The 20,621-nt window shown below is 39.0% G+C and overlaps 1 protein-coding gene across 6 annotated transcripts in view; it reads right to left on the bottom strand.

Annotated features, from left to right (window-relative positions):
• The window catches only part of MAMDC2 (MAM domain containing 2), a gene marked incomplete at its 5' end in the record, with an annotated part of 436,428 nt that overhangs the window by 335,327 nt on the left and 80,480 nt on the right, over positions 1 to 20,621 (bottom strand). For 5 of the 6 annotated variants that reach the window (XM_081238326.1, XM_081238325.1, XM_081238327.1 and 2 more), the window contains 2 exons: positions 15,264 to 15,341; positions 16,216 to 16,334. In XM_081238326.1, the coding sequence (XP_081094452.1) occupies positions 15,264 to 15,341; positions 16,216 to 16,334 (197 nt within the window). The remainder of the gene's footprint in view (positions 1 to 15,263; positions 15,342 to 16,215; positions 16,335 to 20,621) is intronic. The other variant, XM_081238322.1, reaches the window with a different exon arrangement.

Raw genomic sequence — 20,621 nt, 5'->3', positions numbered from 1 at the left:
GGAGCATAGGCTCCGGACGCGCAGGCCCAACGGCCATGGCTCACGGGCCCAGCCGCTCCGCGGCATGTGGGATCTTCCCAGACCAGGGCACGAACCCGTGTCCCCTGCATCGGCAGGCGGACTCTCAACCACTGCGCCACCAGGGAAGCCCTCAATTATCTTTTTGAAAAGGCAATGTAGCTTGACCAAATGGAAACTTTTACAGCACTGAATGATGAATTTCAGTCAGTTACAGTTACTTATAAACTCTTTGTGATTCCCCCTTCCTTTTTTTATAAATTTGAAGAAGGGGGTAACAATCTTTAAGTGATATATTTAATCAAATTTGTCTTTTGAGAATAAAAATATGAAAAACCAACATGGATCTTCCTCTTAGATATCAGCTTAAAGTTGTAGCCAAATAAATAATATAAGGAAGGAAAGATCAAGTCCATTAGAAGAGAAATGTCCTTCAGAGAAACTCAGGAGAGCAAAAGGGGAGAAAGATAAGAGAGGCATTGGTTCTAGGCATATCCTGGGGAAGAGGTGCACTGGCTCATAAACAGACCTCTCTGGTTATAGGAAGAGAGCTGGAGTATATCAATGTCAGGGCTCCAATCCAACTTATGGCAGCCAACAATGACTTTAATTCACGTCTGGAGCCACAGGAGCAAGCCTATGCCATGTGGCATTCCTCTACCACTCCATCACTATCCATAGCTGATAGGTCCAAATGTCAGCCTCCAGCCCATGTCAGTCAGAGATCTCCCATGGGATTTCTTAATAGACACCAATGGGAAAGGGTCAGTCACTCTCCTGTGATGAGAACCATGGGATGTAATGTCCCTACCCTCAGAGGGAGCAAATGAAGCCAACAGGAAGAGAATCCTGGACGTTTTCTAGTCCTGATTCCAGCAGTCTCTGAAGCCCAGCTCTTCAGACCTTCCCAGAGTTCCATGAGGTACTCCAATACTGTTTTTAATTAACTCCCTTTTTGGTCCAAGATAATTTTAATTGTGTCTTCTCTCACTTACTACAAAAAGAGTCTTATTACAATCAGGCAGTCAAAATCTGAGGCCATTGATCATTGTAATCATATAACTAACTCCCTTCACTCTGATTCCAAGCAAACTGGCAACCATTTGATCACAGTTTGGCTTTCTATACAGTTTTTTTTTTTTTTTTTTTACTGAGAGAGAATGCTTTTATTAGGCTGACATGACTGGTGTGCTTGAAGATTTTATTTCTCATTATAAATTAACTAATAAGAATTCTGGCTTTTCTTGTGAGTTTAATGAGCACAAGTCAGTTTCCATGAGTCAGATAAATTCTGAAGCACAGATAAAATTGTCTTTCTGGAAATGTAAAACTAAAGACCACATGCTGGTAAATTCACCAAGATAATGCCACCATGAATGGATGCTTGGAAGTTCGCCAGCTGGCTTTCACCCAGCACCACCCACAGTTTGCCACATATGCCCTCTTCAACCTTTAACAGTTGTAAGGTAGAGAACAACTAAAGGTGTTTTGTAAGATGAGAAAGGAAAAGGAGTCTGATATTGAAGTTATCATTAAAGCCATGGTATTATTTAAAATACCTACAGCTGCAATAACACCAGTGGTAACATGTGTGATTCTATGACAAGATGATGTACCAGAATCTAGGACAAGATGATGTACCCTGGAATCACGCTTTCTTAAATCTGGAAGAACTTTAAAGGTTAACTGCTTCTTTTCTGTTTTGTCAAGAGAAGGGGCAGATATTTTCTTACCCACCTTCCCAGCAGCCAGAATAAGGGTATGTGACATCTATTCAACAAATCAGATGGTCCCACCTAAAAATCTGAATCTAAGTTAGTAACTCAAAGAAGCAGAGAATTAATTTGGAATTAATCCGATCGCTGGCAGCACTAGAAGCAGCATCCATTATTTAGAATGAGTACAGCTACAGAAGGCCACGAATTCTACTTGACTCTGTGTGGTATGAGGGAAGGGGGATCTTACAGCCACTCTGGGAAATTCTGTCTCATTCTCGACAAGCAACCATCATTAAAAAGAAAAAAAAGGGCCTCCCTGGTGGCGCAGTGGTTGAGAGTCCGCCTGCCGATGCAGGGGATACGGGTTCGTGCCCCGGTCTGGGAGGATCCCATATGCCGCGGAGCGGCTGGGCCCGTGAGCCATGGCCGCTGGGCCTGCGCATCCGGAGCCTGTGCTCCACAACGGGAGAGGCCACAACAGTGAGAGGCCCGCATACCGCAAAAAGAAAAAAAAAAAAAAAAGAAAAAAAAATCTCATATTGAGCTAAAATGGATATCCCTGTCATTTCCTCCTTCCATTTACTGAGGAAGCCACGAAGACCAAATCTGACAGTTCTTCCACAACTGCTGAATGCCAGGACTATTTTTCAGAAACCAACCTTGAAGAAGCCAGTGGGAAAGAGGTGGGGAGGAAAGATGAAGTGGAGGATAATTTGAATCTGCTTTTACTCCTGATCCAAGCCAAGCCCTGACTTAGTTCCCTAGCAGTTTAGAAGCAGTATTCCCCTCCCATCAAGAACACAGAACTCTGAACCCAGAGATTCTAGTCTCTGCTTTACAACCAAGTGGTCACGGGGCCTTGAGCAAGTAATTTAAACCCTCTGCATCTTAATTTCCCTTATTAGTATCCAATCCATATATATTTATAGAAGGGATGGATTAATTAATGAGGAGTTGGAGTCCTTTATTACCTCTGTGCTTTGATTTACTCATCTATACAATTAATAAAATACTTACCCAAATGACCTTGTAATGAATGTTAGGAGGAAAGGGATAGTGGACAATGTATGTGGAAGTACTTTGAAGGATACGGAGCACTCTATCCACTTAAGCATGAAAGACAGTGTACTATAGTGGTTAAAAACAACACAGCCTCTGCAGTCAGATAGACCAGACATGAATTTAAAACCCAGCTCTGGTTCTTACTAGGTAAGGAACTTTTGAAAAGTTACTTTACCTCTCTGAACCCCTTTGTAATGGAGATAGGTGCAGCCTCCATTTCAAAGAATGAGAATTAAATGAAATAAGGTACGAAAGCCCTTAGCTCAGTGCCAGACACATAGTATGTGCTCATTAACACTAGAAGAAAAAAACAATACTGCAATGATATTAAGTAAACAGTAAAAGAACATGATTTACTTTGCATTTTAATTGGATTATTCAAGCTGCTGGATGGAGAACGGTTTGAAAGGGACAAGACTGGAGGTAGAGGAACTAGTTAAGATATTTATATTAGCAGCTGGGTCTGGGTCAGTGACCTCCCTTATGCTCCAGTCTCAAATATCCACTTGCTATCTGACATTTGCTATTCCTCCCATCTTCACTGCCTCAATGAATGGCCCCATTAACCCCCAGGTGCCTAAGCCAGAAGCCTGGTATTCTACCTCGAGTCTTCTTTACCCTCATAACTAACCAATCATCCAGTAAATGTCTATTCCTCTCTTTTAATACGTCTAAAATGTGAACCCTTTTTTCCCTCCACACCACCATCACTAAAGCTCAGGCCCTTATTATGTCTTGCCTTGATTAGTTCAACAGTCTTCTGACTGTAGTCTCAGGTGCCTACCAATCTGCTGTCTGCTTCATGAACACAAATCTCATTCCTACACCACACTTGAAAACCTTTCACTCCTGCCTGCAAGATAAAGTCCAAATTCCTTAACATAGCTTTCAGGCCCTGCTTGCTTTGTCCCCAGCATCTCTCTCCAACTTTAGTTGTCATCAGTGCAAACATGTACTCTGTGAACCAGGTATGCCCATCATAGGTTCCACTCCTCCCTGCCTTTGTATGGCCTATATCCTCTGCCTGGGGTGCCCTTCTCTCCTGTTGGTCTGGCTAACTCCAACTCCTATTTCATGATTCAACTCAGGTATCACTGTGTTTACCCTAGCATGTTGTAGGGTATAGGTTGGCTTATTCAACCCCTATTCCAACCTCCCTTCTCCCTTGTCTTTCTCTAATTAGAAGACTCTTGTAGCCAAGGGTGGCCAGCCAAGGGTGGCCATGTCACAATCTATCCAATAGATATAAAATGAAGATCCTGAAGAGGGTTTCCTTTATCTCTTTGTTTTCCCACGTCTTCCTTTCTAGAACAGATTGCTGTTGGGAGACACAGTAACCATCTTGAGAGTATGGGGATGAAAGCTACCTAGCAAAGCTGGTAGAGAAGAAAGACAAAAAGACCCTGTATCCTTGATGACATTGTTTAGGTGCCACATCAGCCTTGAACTCCCTTATATTTCATGCTAGATGACCAAATTCCTTAATTATTCAAGTTGCTACTAGTTAGGCTTTCTGTTACTTTCTGTCTAGTATATTCCTTACTAATACATGAGTATTGACTGGTTAATTTTCTGTTTCATATATGAGATAATGAGCTACTTCAGGAATGGGGGTGTCTTTTGTCTCTATATTCCTAATACATAATAGGCACTCATTAAATGTTTATGTTGAAAGAATAAACTCAGATATGTGGCACAAATATAATTTCTTCAGGCCTAATAACTTTTGGAAGCCATTTGAAAACAATATATTGTTCTTACATATTAGGGTAATAATTTAACTATGTAAGTAGCAAATATGGGACCAAATTAAATATGAATAGCAGCAAAGATTTCTGTAATTCTGGAAAGTTCTTATTCCTGTGAAACCACCTCTATGGCTCAAAGATGCATAGCATAGTACTATCCACTGGGACCCAATGAAGACTTATTTTAAGTAATTATAAATAATGATAAATTTATGACAACCACATAAACTTCCAATATTATAAAGAGTAATACTAGTAATAGAGGCTCATCATTAATGGGCATGGGATAAAAGGAAATGGGATGGGGCTTCCCTGGTGGCGCAGTGGTTGAGAGTCCGCCTGCCGATGCAGGGGACACGGGTTCGTGCCCCTATCCCGGAAGATCCCACATGCCGCGCAGCGGCTGGGCCCGCGAGCCATGGCCGCGGAGCCTGTGTGTCCGGAGCCTGTGCTCCGCAACGGGAGAGGCCACAGCAGTGAGAGGCCCGCGTACAGCAAAAAAAAAAAAAAAAAAAGGAAATGGGATTAAATATAAATTACACAACATTGACATTTTGAAAACCTTTACCACTCATTTGTTTTATTAGCTCATCAGTTTCAAAAGTTTGAACTGCTTGCATGCCTGATGGATTAGCAATGACAAAACTATACCAATAGGCCAAATAACGGTAGAAGTAGCCATGTAATCATGGTAGTTAGAGACATGAAGTTTGTTTTAATTACCTATTGCTGTGGCTTAAATGTTCCTGGCTTAAAATAACAACCATGTTATTATCTCTGATTATTATGTAAGATGATGGGCTCAGCTGGGTGGTTTTTCTGCTCCATGTGATGTCAGTTAGAGCTACAGTCATCCAGGTATTTGACTAGACTGGAATATCCAAGATAGGTCACTCACACGGCTGGCAGCTGGTTTTGTCTGTTGTCTGGGAGCTCAGTTGGAGCTGTCAAATACAGTGTCTTAGTTCTCCACCATGTGGCTTGGGTTACTTATAGCATGTTAGCTAGAGTCCAAGAATCAGAAAGCAACAACTACCAGTCCCTTTAAGGTCTACACTCAGAAGTCTGAGGATGTCAGTTCTGCTACATTTTATTGATCAAAGCCAGTCATAAGGCCAGCTCAGAATAACCTCTGCCTCTTCATGGGAGCTGTAGCATGCGTGTATAGAGAGGGAAGGAACTGTTGGCGGCCACCTCGGGAGACAAGTGACCACACTTTCACCAGTACTTCCTTCAAGAGCTTGGTGCTCAAGGCTAAATGTAGCAATTATCAGCTCTGGGTTTACAGAGGAAAGTGATATTCAGAGTCTTAGTTGATCTATCATTCAGAGAAGCAGCTTAGTAGAGTAGCTAAGACCATGAACTTTGACGTATGACTGTCTCAGTTATTACTTACCAGCTGTGAGAGTTTGAACATGTTACTTGACTTCTCTGTACCTTTTTTCCCCCCTCCATAGAATGTAGATGATGATGGAACCAACTTACAGAGTTTTTATTGGGAGTAAATAAGTCAGCAGATGTAAAACTCTTATAATGGTGCCTGGCACATAATAAACACCATATAAGTATTTGCTATTATTAGTATTACTCAAGTTATAAGTTATTCAAGCTTGATGAAGAGAAAAAAAGGGAAAATACCAGCGCACATAAAAAGAATATAATCAGAACTCTTTTTCCACACCTCTGCTTAGCTTCATTTACAGATAGATGCTCCACTAGCAGCAAAACGCCCTCTGTAACTTGTCACCTGGAGCACTAGAGGGCAACTTGCTCAAAACTCTGATTACTATCCTAGAGTGCTTTCTGATTGGCCTGGCCTGGGTCATGACCAACACTTGGGTTTGTGGGGAGATGGGAGTGGAGAACAGAATCAGCCCATTTATCATACAGACTAACTGGATTGCACTGAATGGGAGAGAGAATGTTATACAAAAGAAGAAAGCTGGACACACAGAAATAAAAGGTCCTACAACAAATAAGAAGGGGAATCAACAAAAAGATACATGCACCCATATGTTCATAGCAGCACTATTCATAATAGCCAAGACATGGAAACAACCTAAATATCCATCGGCAGATGAATGGATAAAAAAGATGTGGTACCTATATACAATGGAATATTAGCCATAAAAATGAATGAAATAACACCATTTGCAGCAACATGGATGGACACAGAGATTATCATACTAAGTGAAGTAAATCAGAAAGAGAAAGACAAATACTATATGACATCACTTATATGCAGAATCTAAAATATGACACAAATGAACTTATCTACAAAACAGAAACAGACTCACAGACATAGAGAACAGATTTGTGGTTTGCCAAGGAGGAGGGATGGATTGGGAGTTTGGGATTAGCAGATGCAAACTATTATATATAGAATGGATTAAAAAACAAGGTCCTACTGTATATAGCACAGGGAACTATAGTCAATATTCTGTGATAAACCATAATGGAAAAGAATATGCAAAGAATATACATATGTATATATATATATATATGTCTGAATCACTTTGCTGTACAACAGAAATTAACACATTGTAAATCAACTATACCTCAATAAAATAATTTTTTTTAAAAAAGAAAGGGTATCAAGAATTGAATTCAAGGGACTTCCCTGGTGGCGCGGTGGTTAAGAATCCCCCTGCCAATGCAGGGGACACGGGTTCAATCCCTGGCCCGGGAAGATCCCACATGCCACGGAGCAACTAAGCCCGTGTGCCACAACTACTGAGCCTGCACTCTAGCACTCACATGCCACAACTACTGAGCCCACGCACCTAGAGCCCGTGCTCCACAACAAGGGAAGCCACCGCAATGAGAAGCCCCCGCACCACTGCGAAGAGCAGCCCTCACTCGCCACAACTAGAGAAAGCCCGTGCACAGCAACGAAGACCCAACACAGCCAAAAATAAATAAATTAAAAAAAAAAAAGAATTGAATTCAGGTCTGTCTCATTCTCATTCCATAGTCTTTTCACCACACCATTCTCCTCTCCACATTTTCTTTGTTGTTATCCTCATCACCATCACCATAGGGCAATTTTTAAACTCTTTTTCTTATGGACAAATGTCCAACAACTGGGTGGTATTTTACCAAGAGACAAGCCACAACACAAGCGCCTGAGTAGAAAAGAAAGTAAATGCCTTGCACTTTGAGAAAAAACAAAAAACAAAAAAAACCTCCTGCTATTCATATTCAGTCCCTTTCCTCTGAAGAGGGCCAAAGGTTTTACAAATGTTAAATGCCCCAGTGAGAGGAGTAAATTGAGAGAGTTTACACTGTGGCCTAAACTTGCTACTGCTGCTGTGAGGCAATCACTCCACACACATATGGATAAGTGCTCTCTGCCAACAATGAAAACTTAACCGTCTGAACTACTTTTTGGCCTCATTTAACTTGCCCATTATGTGACTACAGATGCCTTTCTCCTTTAGAACCATAAAATTTTAGAGCAGGAAAGGACTTTACAGATTAATTGGTTCAATCCTCTCACTTTCCAGGTGGAAACAACTGGAGCCCAGAGAGTGTTATTAGCCAGCACAAAGTCACATAGCAGGTATAGTTTAGGTCCCAACGTAGAATCCAGGTCTCCTATTTTCCTACACCCTTTCTTGAAAACCACACTATGTCCAAAAAGCTACCCAGTGATCTAAAACACTACTAATTTCTTTCTTCTCTCGTCATGTGGATCACAAATGTTTGGATGATTCTGGAAACAAGACACATTTATCATAAAATTTCAACAATAAACACTAATCACTACCACCAGAAGGCAATGAAATTTGGCAAAAATGACAGGACACGTTAGTTAGAGCTGACCTTGTGAGAGGTCTACCTTGGTTCTTCTCTATCTTCTAGTAGGTGGTCAGTACTTCTGGGCTGACCTCAAACTGACCCAGGGGCCCATGGACCTGCTTCTCACCCAGCAGATATTCTATGCAAGAATTGGCTTTTTCCAGTAAAAAAAGAACTTCTCCTGTGAACCATTATCCCAGGACCACATACAGTTATATATGTATACTTAAATAAGGGCTTCTGAGAAATAAGATCTTAAAATTAAATTTATACTATATCTCTTGCAAAATTGGATTTGCTTTATCTAGTTTTTGTTGTTGTTGTTTTGTTCTATCAGTTTGCTTTCTGGTTTTTTGTTAGTTAAATGGTCACAGACACAGTCGAGATATTTTACGTGGAAAACCTTACTTCTTAGAATAAATCAGCTACAACTGTCTGGTTCTACAGACGAATCATATGATTTTGTATTAGATAATCAGACATCGAGGAGCCTTCTGATAATTAGTGAGTTTTCCATGCCTCATAAAGAGTACTTCCAAATTAAGTGAACGTTCCTTGAGGATTCTTGAGAACAAGGTAGGAGGGCAAAGAAAGACTCTTAAATTAACTTACAACTTCGTGTTCCCATCCACTTTTCCTATGTGCCTTAAAGGCAATGTGCCTCACTACTTTTCTACAACTTTAATGTCTCTATCCATGTAGTAAAAGTAATGTATGTTAGAGACCCCTAAACATACAACTGTATCCATTTGAGACCATAAGAGCACTGTTAATGTCTAAGAGGTCTTTGAGTCTCCTTGACTTTCACCCCTTCCATCACTGGCCAACGCCAATTTCTTGGTAACTCACTGATGCGATCCACTGTCAAGAGAAGCAATAACTCTAGTTCTGGATGAGCTCAATCTAGCATCAAAGCATATTGATCTCATTTTTAAAGTGTAAGTCATCAATATCACTTTTGGTCTCAACCTGACTGTTCCATATATTGGAATTGTTTAAAATTTATCTCCATCTGTGACATATGTGGAAGGAATTATCCACCAAACCCTTTTCCCTAGTTTAGGTGAGGAGTGATAAGTCCAGTGGTGTCAAACATTCTAGTTGTTCTGATTTTCAATATGTTCCACTGAGATGTTTGCTGCCAATTTAAGGAAGAACGGTGTTGCGTCTCCTTCACATTGGTTCAAAATAAACTAGGTGGGCTATTGCTTGAGTTGTGAGAAAAGAAACAGACTGTCAAATGCCATCACTACATAATGGATGTTATCTAAAATTAAGATAAATGCATCTGACTAATGTCTCCTTAATAACAAAGCTATACCTGTATTCTGATTTTTTCCACTGAGGTAAACTGAAGTTTAAATTTACATTATGATTACAGCTTTTCTTTTATAAGTTGAAGCACATTATTTTGGTCCATTGAGCAAACTCATTTTTATTCATTGCCTTTTAAAGTTGACATTTAACTCCTACAGCTGTACAGTTGGCAAGAAGCAAAAGAATATTTAATATTCAAGACAGCAGATTCTAAAACACCACAGTGGGCTTCCCTGGTGGCGCAGTGGTTAAGAATCCACCTGCCAATGCAGGGGACCTGGGTTCGAGCCCTGGTCCGGGAAAATCCCACATGCCACAGAGCAACTAAGCCTGTGCACCACAAATACTGAGCCCGCGCGCCTAGAGCCCGTGCTCCGCAATAGAGAGAAGCCACCGCAAGGAGAAGTCTGCACACTGCAACGAAGAGCAGCCCCTGCTCACTGCAACTAGAGAAAGCCCGCGTGCAGCAATGCAGACCCAACGCAGCCAAAAATAAATAAATACAATAAAGTTATTTAAAATAAAAAATAAAACACCACAGCATTCTATGGTATGGAACATCCTATAATCAGTGTACATTAACTGAAAGAAAGAATTACATATGGAATTAGTGGAGGATGGTTGATGGTTTATTTCCTTGCCAATACTTGTGAATCAAGTAAAACAAACAAGTAATTCTAGCAATTCAAACTAATAAGGGCTGATTTTCTAAAAGACCATGTCTTTTAATGTATTTACCAGAATAGAACTGAGAACAACTTTGGCTCTTCAGGACTTAAAGTCCTAAATCAAGTAAAATAGGAATTAGTCATACCCCTTTTCCATTATAATTTGCTGTTCAACATCAGAAATAACTAATTTGTTCATTCAAGAAATTAATTATACCTGCTGCAGGTCAGGCTCTCTGTAAGGACTGGGGGAGAGCTGTGACAGCCTTGCGCTTCAGAGCATCGAATTCAGAAAGAAAAGACAAATAAGAATATAAGTAATAGCAAGTTAATGAATAGTGTAAGGATAAAAGAAGTACATGGTGCTATGAACACCCACAAGGGACCTACCAGATAGGCTGGGGGTGGCAGTAGGAAGGGAAGGTCCTCTGGAGGAGGTGACATTTCAGATGAGACTGAATGACTTCAGGGTTAAAATTGAATGTACACATCAAATCTTGCTTCCTCAAAAAACTCCACTAAAATCAGATACTCAAAAAAGTAAAAGTAAACCCACAAGAACAAGGAGAACAGAAAAGGGACAAAAGAAATAAATTTTGGAAACTCAAGAGATGGACGAGTGGTCTCTGACTTAGCAGAAAGCTGAATAAATCCTAAATCAGCAAAGGAGGATTGGGGGAGAGCTGTTTGAGAAGCACACGAGCTCCGGGCTCCTCCTCCACACCCTACTGCTGGATAATGGCCCCTCCCCTACTCCAGCAGGAAACTAGAAATGTATTCACTAGGAAGGGTAAAAGAGAAAGTTCTTGACCAACAACACAGTTCGGTGACCATACACGATGAAGGATTAATATTGATGTCCTAGCCAATTGCCCTACTCACTTCAAGAGCACAGGCACCAGTCCTTCGCCATTCAGATGGGCAATTTGGGGAACTTCCTCTGGGGAATGTGACCAGCCCATGAGGAAAGACTAAAAATACTGATACCAGGGCTTCTACAAAAAAAAAAAAAAAAGGCTCACCTAGATTCCTCCAGTGAAGCTCCAAATCAACAAGCTTCACACACAGGTTCTGACCCTCATCTCTTAATCATGCACAGAGAACCAAGAATTAATTACCAAACATCTGAGGAAAGCTTCTAGTATGGAAGATAGAGACCAAGCAAACAAATAAAAGGCAAACTAATAAAAAGTATCTTGGAGGAAATAGATACAATGCATGAAGAAAAAAACTACGGAAAACAAACTATTATTAACATCCCCACACAGATAAGAGAAGATAGTTCAGTCATGAAGCAAACAACAAAAAAGGATTCTATAAAAACAGAAGGATTCAGAAAACAAAAAGAGAACTCAATAGTAGGGTTGAAGACACAGAGAGTAAAGTAGACAATAAAGATAAATATAAAATAGAGAGAAGATGAGAAAATTAGAGAACCAGGCCAGGCAAACCAACATCCACATAAAGGATTTCCAAAAAGTGAGAACAGAGAGAATGGAGGGTATAAATCATCAAGGAAATAAATCAAGAATATTTTCCTGAACTGATAGATATGTGTTTCTAGATGAAAAGGGTTTGCCAAGTGTCTAGCCCAGATGATCTACGCAGCATTTACCATGTATGCACAAATTACTATTTTAACTGTTTTACATGTATTAACTTGCTTAATTGTCACAACAACCCTATAACATGGTGGCTTTATAATTATCATCCCCATTTTACAGATGAAGAAAAATGAGGTACAAAATGGTTAGGCAATTAGCCCAAGTCCACACAGCTAGTAAGGGGCAGGGCCAGGATTTGAAAGCAGGTAATGGAGCCCTGAAGCCCACTACACAATACTACCATGCAGGAGAGAGTACCATTGTGAAATTTTAGAATACACTATAGACAGTTCTATTTGATTTTTTAAAAGCAGAAGTATGTGCTATTTTGATAGTGCATGCAGAGCCCAGCCCTTGACTAAGAACCTGAGGGAAATCCCATGCAGACTACTGTTCCTATCTCCAAACACAACTTCCTTCTGTCCAATACTGTATCCTCCAAATTCCAGTTACATCAGAAGCTCTAAATTCCTATTCCCGCCTCCCAGCTCAACAATAACACTGCTCTACTCTTGGGCTCACCCCGCTGTGCTGCAGCCAGGAAAAGTGACTTCAGGGCGTAAGTGATGCTCACATCTCATCTTCAGGAGCACAGAACCACGCTGGTTGCTATCCAGCCCTTGACAACAGTTGCCTAATATGTTTTGCTCAGTCCTGTAGCTATTTGTGGCAAGATAGTAAGTCTGAAACCAGTCCTCATATGCCTGAAGATATCTTTATTTGACTCTCAAATTTAAATAATTCTGGGTTCAAAATTCTTTTCCTTCAATATTTTTTAATATTATGCTCTTGCATCCAGTGTTGCTGTTGGGAAGTTAATGTCAACCTGATCTTTATTATTTTGTAACTGTCTTTATTTCTCTAAGTAATAAAGCTTTAAATTTCGGTTCCATTGGTTTTAAATTCCTGTTACATTTGTTCCATCAGGTCTACTTCATCTGGTATAGGTTGTGTGTATCTTTTCATTCTTCATGATGCTTTTGTTCTTTACATGTGTCATGATATTTTTTTAAGACTGGGAATTCATCTGTATTATTACTAAGACCATCAGTTGCCTCTGCTTTTTTTTTTTTTTTTAATGTGTGCCTCTGCTTTTGATGACTACATAAGTGGTCCACTGAAAAGGGAGGCTTAGCTGGTGTCTTCAGTGTATGCATAGGAGATATGAGTTGAGTGCCTCTACTGCACTTCTCTGGGCTTAACTGCACTTATTTTCCCTGGCATTTCTTTCTCCTCAAGATATACTGTCTAGTTCCTCTATATCTGAGATTGCTTTCCCTAACTGGAGTTGGGGGAGACAACTCAGGGTCCTCCTGGCTATCTGTACTGGCGTTATAGATCTCAGTGCTGAGGTCAGAGCTGCAGGGAGGTAGGTTGCTGGCATCAAAATTTCTATTATGTAAAGCCCTGGGTGTCTCATTTTCTGTCCTGGGCTGAAAACAGCAGTCAAAATCAATGCAGAAAAATCCAACTTGGAGCATATAATCCAAGTTTGCAAACTCAGTAGATAAGCCTTGTTCAGCTCCTATCCAAGCCTGGCCCACTGAGATTACAGCTCTCACCCTGGGTTGGCCCAAGTCTCCATGTAGAGACCTCAACCCTGCCTTCTCTCTTCTCCCTTCATCCCACCCTCAGCAATCTTCTGCTCTAGCCCATCATTTTCTAAAGATTTTCTCAGAGTTTTGATATAGCTGTCAAAGTCTGCCTCTGGATTCATTCTGTCTACCCATGTCTTTATTGGAATTTCTAGATTTCAGTGCAAGAAAGGGAGCCAGCAGGATGTTTTTAGTTCATCACCTTGATGGAAGCCAGAAGCCCACCTCCTCAACGATCATTCTAGGAATACTCCCTGTGGATCTTCCAGCCTACTTAGAGATGCTACAGCAGGCTGTAGGGGACACAGACCAGGCCAGCCTTGCAGGAGTAATGAAGATTAGAACCTGCAGTTCAGAACACCTGGCCAAAATTATAACAGATGACTATGAAATGGGGTGGGGCATTATTATTTAGGGTACTCTCCACCCCCACCTTAGGCAGACTCTGCAGAACAGGTTAGCTCTAATGCCAGACATCTTTCAAAGGAAGCAAAAACATCTAAATTTCCAGTGATGATATGTACTCATATCTTCATAATACACAATCCAACACTTAGAATTTTTTCATGCTTGTAAGTACCTATATTTCATCACTTATCTATTTATCATTACAGAAATTATGAAAGTTTATCTTCTTCAGAAAGATGAGTGGAAATTTCTTTTCCGTAGTAACAAGTCATGCTGCCCCCAAAAGAAATTTATTTAACAGTAAAAAATAGTAGTTTCTTGCTATACACTCAATTCTCATTATTCACAGTAATATTCTATAAAGGTACTGTGAACACTGAATTAGCAAATCCTGAACCTCTTCCTAGCTCAGTAGGAAATACAGAGCTAGGTTCCTTCAAGCCTCTGGTCACATTTTCATCAACCAATCAATACATACCTTGGTTTTATGTGTGTTTCTGTTTGGGACATTTTATTCAATATATAGTTGCCTCATTAATGTTGAATATGGCCAACCACACTGTAACTCATGCCTGAAGGAAGCTTATCTAACACACCTATTTTCTTCATAAGGCACATCACAGCCTTCTTGCCCTTAGAAACACTAGATAGCACTTTAGCACTACACTTGGAAGTCATTTCAAACAGAAAAATCACCAACAAAAACCACAAAAAAATGCAAAAAAAAACCATACATGACCATGAAAAGGACACTCGCATACAGTATGAGAGTTGGACCAAGAAGGCAGAGTCTTGCCTTGTTCCACCTCAGCTGAGAATGTGTGCATTGGGTGGCTCAAATTTTTTGCCACTTTATGCATATCCATTAAGGACTGCAACAGCACCCTTAGTATTGATTTGGGGGTTACAAATAAATTTTAGCAAGTAAGAGAACTTGTAAATATAGAATCTACAAATAATGAGTATTGACTACTATATTATTATTATTGCTTGCATATTGATGGGAAAAAACTTTTGTTAAAGGAAAGAAGTCTAATGTTGATTTTTTTGTACACACACATACACACACAAACACACACATATCACTGTTTATAATTGTTTTTAAATGATAATCTATTTTTCTTCTAACAGGTTTGTTGGTATTAATAAGTTGGAAAAAAATAAACATCATTTTTTTTAAAAAAGGAAAGAAGTCTGTAAGATGGCACCTAAAGGGCAATTCGTTGACCTTGGTTCACCCCTCACTCCTTCACCCCTGCAAACAAACCTCCTGAACCATTAAGAAACATTTTGTGCAATCTGCAGCAGTTTAGGGACTACGAACATTTTGAACCTTTCGTACCAATCTGATGGGTGTCTAGGAAAGAGAGCTCCAAAACCTGTGGCAGGCAATCCAGTGTCCCTGGAAACAAGATAACAATTTTTAGAAAACATGTCAAGTTGATATTTATAAACTTTCAGAGCTATACAAATCTAATTTGGGAGCTGAATTTTTATTATAATTTTTTAAAGGATTTCCATGTTTGCAACTTTAATGCACTTTGCAAAATAAAATGTCCCAACAAGTAAATGGAAAGAAATTTCAGCATTTTGTCCAATAATTACAATACAAGATGAAGTCTATGTCACACATTTCCATGGAAAGGCACTATGCCAGGCCGCAGGACTACAGATGTGACTAAGAAACAGTTCCTACCCTCAAGGAACAATCTCAGAGGAAACACTTTCATATAAATAACTTGAATGTAAGTCCAACTGCTATGTAGAACATAAACAAAATGCTCAGAGAGCAAGAATATGAGAACAATTAATTCTGATTAATGACAGCTTACCTAATTCTTACTGCATGTCAGGCAGTATTTTTATGCACACTTCATACTTTTCATCTAAACTTAAAACAACCCTATAAAGTAGATACTTTCATAATTCCCATTTTATGAACTGAGGATTATAGATACCACATAATTTTCACAAGTAAATTGTGGAGATGGGGTTCAAACTTAAGTCATCAGAACCAGGACCAGAAAACAATGTGTAAACGGGAAATGACATTTTAGAGGGACCTAGAATGCGTAGTGCTGATTGGCAAACAAACAAGGGAAAGGAATTCCAAACAGAGGGAACAGCGTGAACAGAAAGCATGGAAGCTTGAGATGTGTTGATTGTGCTTGATGTGGTCCTGTAATATGTACCTGGGGCCACTATACCTCTTCACTACTTATATAAACCCTTTCCTGAATGTGCCTGTTCTAAGCAAAGGACAGTATGAAGCATACCTTTCAATAATTCCAGAGCTCATCGTTTCCTCATTCAATAAAGCCTTGCCCTTTATTTCAGCCAATTCTGTGTTTAAACAAACTTGTGCCATTTTCTCATGTGTTTCTGATATCCAAATCTGGAAAAATAAAAGCCGCATACAAGGAAAATAAATGAATTGCCACAAATGCTCAGTTACTAAAATATATTTCTGAAGTACATTCTGATTTTAACTGACTCCATTCACATTAAAAAATAAGAAATGTCCCAAAGCAGTCAACGATTACATCATAAATATGTGAAAGTGGCAATTCTTTACTATGTTTTGTTGGAAAATAAAAATCAAGTTGGTGTTTCCATGAAATGGAAACTACTGCATTCAACTACATACTAATGCTTATTTGCTTTCTATTTCCTTCTCAAGATTAGTATATCTTAACTTTTCTAAGTAAGAAAATGTACCAATCACTTTGTAAATCACATAGGACTTCAGATACCATCACCATCATCGTTATCCATTCTCTATCACAGAGGATAATTCAATGAATTATCAAGCAATTATCACTACGAGAAAAACCTGATAATTACAGGGTGTACTAAAGTCAATTGCAGAAGCATCATGGTAATATCTAGAGGATCTCAGAAAAAGATGGATGCTGAGGATTCAATATTCTTCCATTACAAAACTCTAGAAGATCACAAATGTGGAGGTTCACAGCAGAGATTCAGAACTCACCACCACCGAGAAACCAATTACTTTCTCCAAATCTGAAAACTAGCTTTCCTAAGACATCCAATGAAGCCCAAGATCGCATTAATTCCACTAGATTTGTTCAGAAAAGAGAAACGACTATTTAGAAATTTGGAGACTTCAGCTGCAAGAGTATCATAGCTAGAGTCAAATTCCTTTGGTCCATTTTTGTTAAGTATAAAAAGGCTCTGTAAAACTAAGAACCCATCCTACACAAAGCAATTTTAACTGTAGTCTCTGATCCTGGCTCCCTGGTCTCCTCCTAGGCTTCTATGACCACTGCCCCCTAAGACCTCAACCTTCTAAATCACCAGCCTCCCAGCCTAATTTCCTAGCTCTGACTCCTATACTCTTAGCTCAACTACTCTTCCTCATAGATTCCAAAGTTCACAAGTCAATGGCAGGGGACACTGTATTGGGCTTCATATTTTATACTTTAATGAAAAATAAGACATTATCTTTTAGGGAAAAAATTACTAGGTATCATTTTGTTTTAAGGTATAAGGTTGACCCCAGAATTAACCTTAGATATTCTCTCATCATTTTTTACAATTTTATTGATTTATTTACTTTTATACAGCAGGTTCTTACTAGTTATCTATTTTATACATATTAGTGTATATATGTCAATCCCAATCTCCCAATTCATCCCACCGCCACCACCCCCACCCCCACTTTCCCTCCTTGGTGTCCATTTGTTTGTTCTCCACATCTGTGTCTCTTTTTCTGCCTTGCAAACCGGTTCACCTGTACCATTTTTCTAGATTCCACATATATGCGTAAATATACAATATTTGTTTTTCTCTTTCTGACTTACTTCACTCTGTATGACAGTCTCTAGGTCCATCGACGTCTCTACAAATGACCCAATTTCGTTCCTTTTTATGGCTGAGTAATATTCCATTGTATATATGACCAAATCTTTTTTATCCATTTGTATATCCATGGGCATTTAGTTTGCTTCCATGACCTGGCTGTTGTCTATACTGCTGCAATGAACATTGGGGTGCATGTGTCTTTTTGAATTATGGTTTTCTCTGGGTATATGTCCAGTAGTGGGATTGCTGGGTCATATGGTAATTCTATTTTTAGTTTTTTAAGGAACCTCAATACTGTTCTCCATAGTGGCTGTATCAATTTACATTCCCACCAACAGTGCAAGAGGGTTCCCTTTTCTCCACAACCTCTCCAGCATTTGTTGTTTGTAGGTTTTCTTATAATGCCCTTTCTAACTGGTGAGAGGGTGATACCTCATTGTAGTTTTGAGTTGCATTTCTCTAATAATTAGTGACGTTGAGCATCTTTTCATGTGCCTCTTGGCCATCTGTATGTCTTCTTTGGAGAAATGTCTATTTAGGCCTTTGGCCCATTTTTGGATTGGATTGTTTGTTTTTTAAATATTGGGCTGCATGAGCTGTTTATATATTTTGGAGATTCTTTGTCCATTGATTCATTTGCAAATATTTTCTCCCATTCTGAGGGTTGTCTTTTCATCTTGTTTACAGTTTCCTTTGTTGTGCAAAAGCTCTGAAGTTTCATTAGGCCCCACTTGTTTCTTTTTGTTTTTATTTCCATTACTCTAGGAGGTGGGTCAAAAAAGATCCTGCTACAGCTTGTCAAAGAGTGCTCTATGTTTTCCTCTAAGAGTTTTATGGTGTCTGGTCTAACATTCAGGTCTTTAATCCATTTTGAGTTTATTTTTGTGTATGGTGTTAGGGAGTGTTCTAATTTCATTCATTTACATGTAGCTGTCCAGTTTTCCCAGCACCACTTATTGAAGAGATTGTCTTTTCTCCGTTGTGTATTCTTGCCTCCTTTGCCATAGATTAGTTGACCACAGGTGCATGGGTTTATCTCTGGACTTTCTATGCTGTTCCATTGATCTATATTTCTGTTTTTATGCCAGTACCATATTGTATTGATTACTGTAGCTTTGAAGTATAGTCTGAAGTCAGGGAGTCTGATTCCTCCGGCTCTGTTTTCTTCCCTCAAGATTGCTTTGGCTATTTGGGGTCTTTTGTGTCTCCATACAAATTTTAAGATTTTTTGTTCTAGTTCTGTAAAAATGCCATTGGTAATTTGATAGGGATTGCATTGAATCTGTAGATTGCTTCGGGTAGTACAGTCATTTTCAGAATATTGATTCTTCCGATCCAAAAACATGGTATATTTCTCCACCTGATTGTGTCATCTCTGATTTTTTCATCCGTGTCTTATAGTTTTCTGAGTAGAGGTCTTTTACCTCTGTAGGTAGCTTTATTCCTAGGTATTACATTCTTTTTGCTGCAATGGTGAATGGGATTGTTTCCTTAATTTCTCTCTCTGATCTTTTGTTTTTAGTGTATAGGAACACAAGAGATTTCTGTGCATTAATTTTGTATCCTGCAACTTTACCTAATTCATTGATTAGCTCTAGTAGTTTTCTGTTGGCATCTTCAGGATTTTCTACATATAATATCATGTCATCTGCAAACAGGGACAGTTTTACTTCTTCTTTTCCAATTTGTATGCCTTTTATTTCTTTTTCTTCTCTGATTGCCATGGCTAGGACTTCCAAAACTATGTTGAATAAGAGTAGCGAAAGTGGACATCCTTGTCTTGTTCCTGATTTTAGAGGAAATTATTTCAGTTTTTCACCATTGAGAATGATGTTACCGTGGTTTTGTCATATATGGCCTTTATTATGTTGAGGTAGGTTCCCTCTATGCCTATTTTCTGGAGAGTTTTGTGTTGAATTTTGTCAAAAGCTTTTTCTGCATCTATTGAGATGATCATATGGTTTTTATTCTTCAATTTGTTAATATGGTTTATCACATTGATTGATTTGCATATATTGAAGAATCCTTGCATCCCTGGGATAAATCCCACTTGATCATGGTGTATGATCCTTTTAATGTGTTGTCGGATTCTGTTTGCTAGTATTTTGTTGAGGATTTTTGCATCTATACTCATTAGTGATATTGGTCTGTAATTTTCTCTTTTTGTAGTATCTTTGTCTGGTTTTGGTATCAGGGTGATGGTAGCCTTGTAGAATGAGTTTAGGAGTGTTGCTTCCTCTGCAACTTTTTGGAAGAGATTGAGAAGGATGGGTGTTAGTTCTCCAAATGATTGATAGAATTCACCCGTGAAGCCATCTGGTCCTGGACTTTTGTTTGTTGGAAGATTTTTAATCACAGTTTCAATTTCATTACTTGTGATTGGTATGTTCATATTTTCTATTTCTTCCTGGCTCAGTCTTGGAAGGTTATACCTTTCTAAGAATTTTTTCCATTTCTTCCAGGTTGTCCAGTTTATTGGTATAGAGTTGCTTGTAGTAGTCTCTTACAATGCTTTGTATTTCTGTGATGTCCATTGTAATTTCTCCTTTTTCATTTCTAATTTTATTGATTTGAGTCCTCTCCCTCTTTTTCTTGATGAGTCTGGCTAAAGGTTTATCAATTTCGTTTATCTTCTCAAGGAACCAGCTTTTAGTTTTATTGATCTTTGCTATTGTTTTCTATTTCATTTATTTCTGCTCCAATCCTTATGATTTCTTTCCTTCTACTAACTTTGGGTTTTGTTTGTACTTCTTTCTCTATTTCCTTTAGGTGTAAGGTTAGATTGTTTGAGATTTTTTTTATTTCTTGAGGTAAGATTGTATTGCTATAAACTTCCCTCTTAGAACTGCTTTTGCTG

The sequence above is a fragment of the Mesoplodon bidens genome (genome assembly GCF_964165515.1).
Source record: "Mesoplodon bidens genome assembly, chromosome: 6".
NCBI classification, from domain to species: domain Eukaryota; kingdom Metazoa; phylum Chordata; class Mammalia; order Artiodactyla; family Ziphiidae; genus Mesoplodon; species Mesoplodon bidens.
The sequence above is the reverse complement of the archived record's forward strand: the minus strand, read 5'-3'. Positions and strand labels throughout refer to the sequence as shown.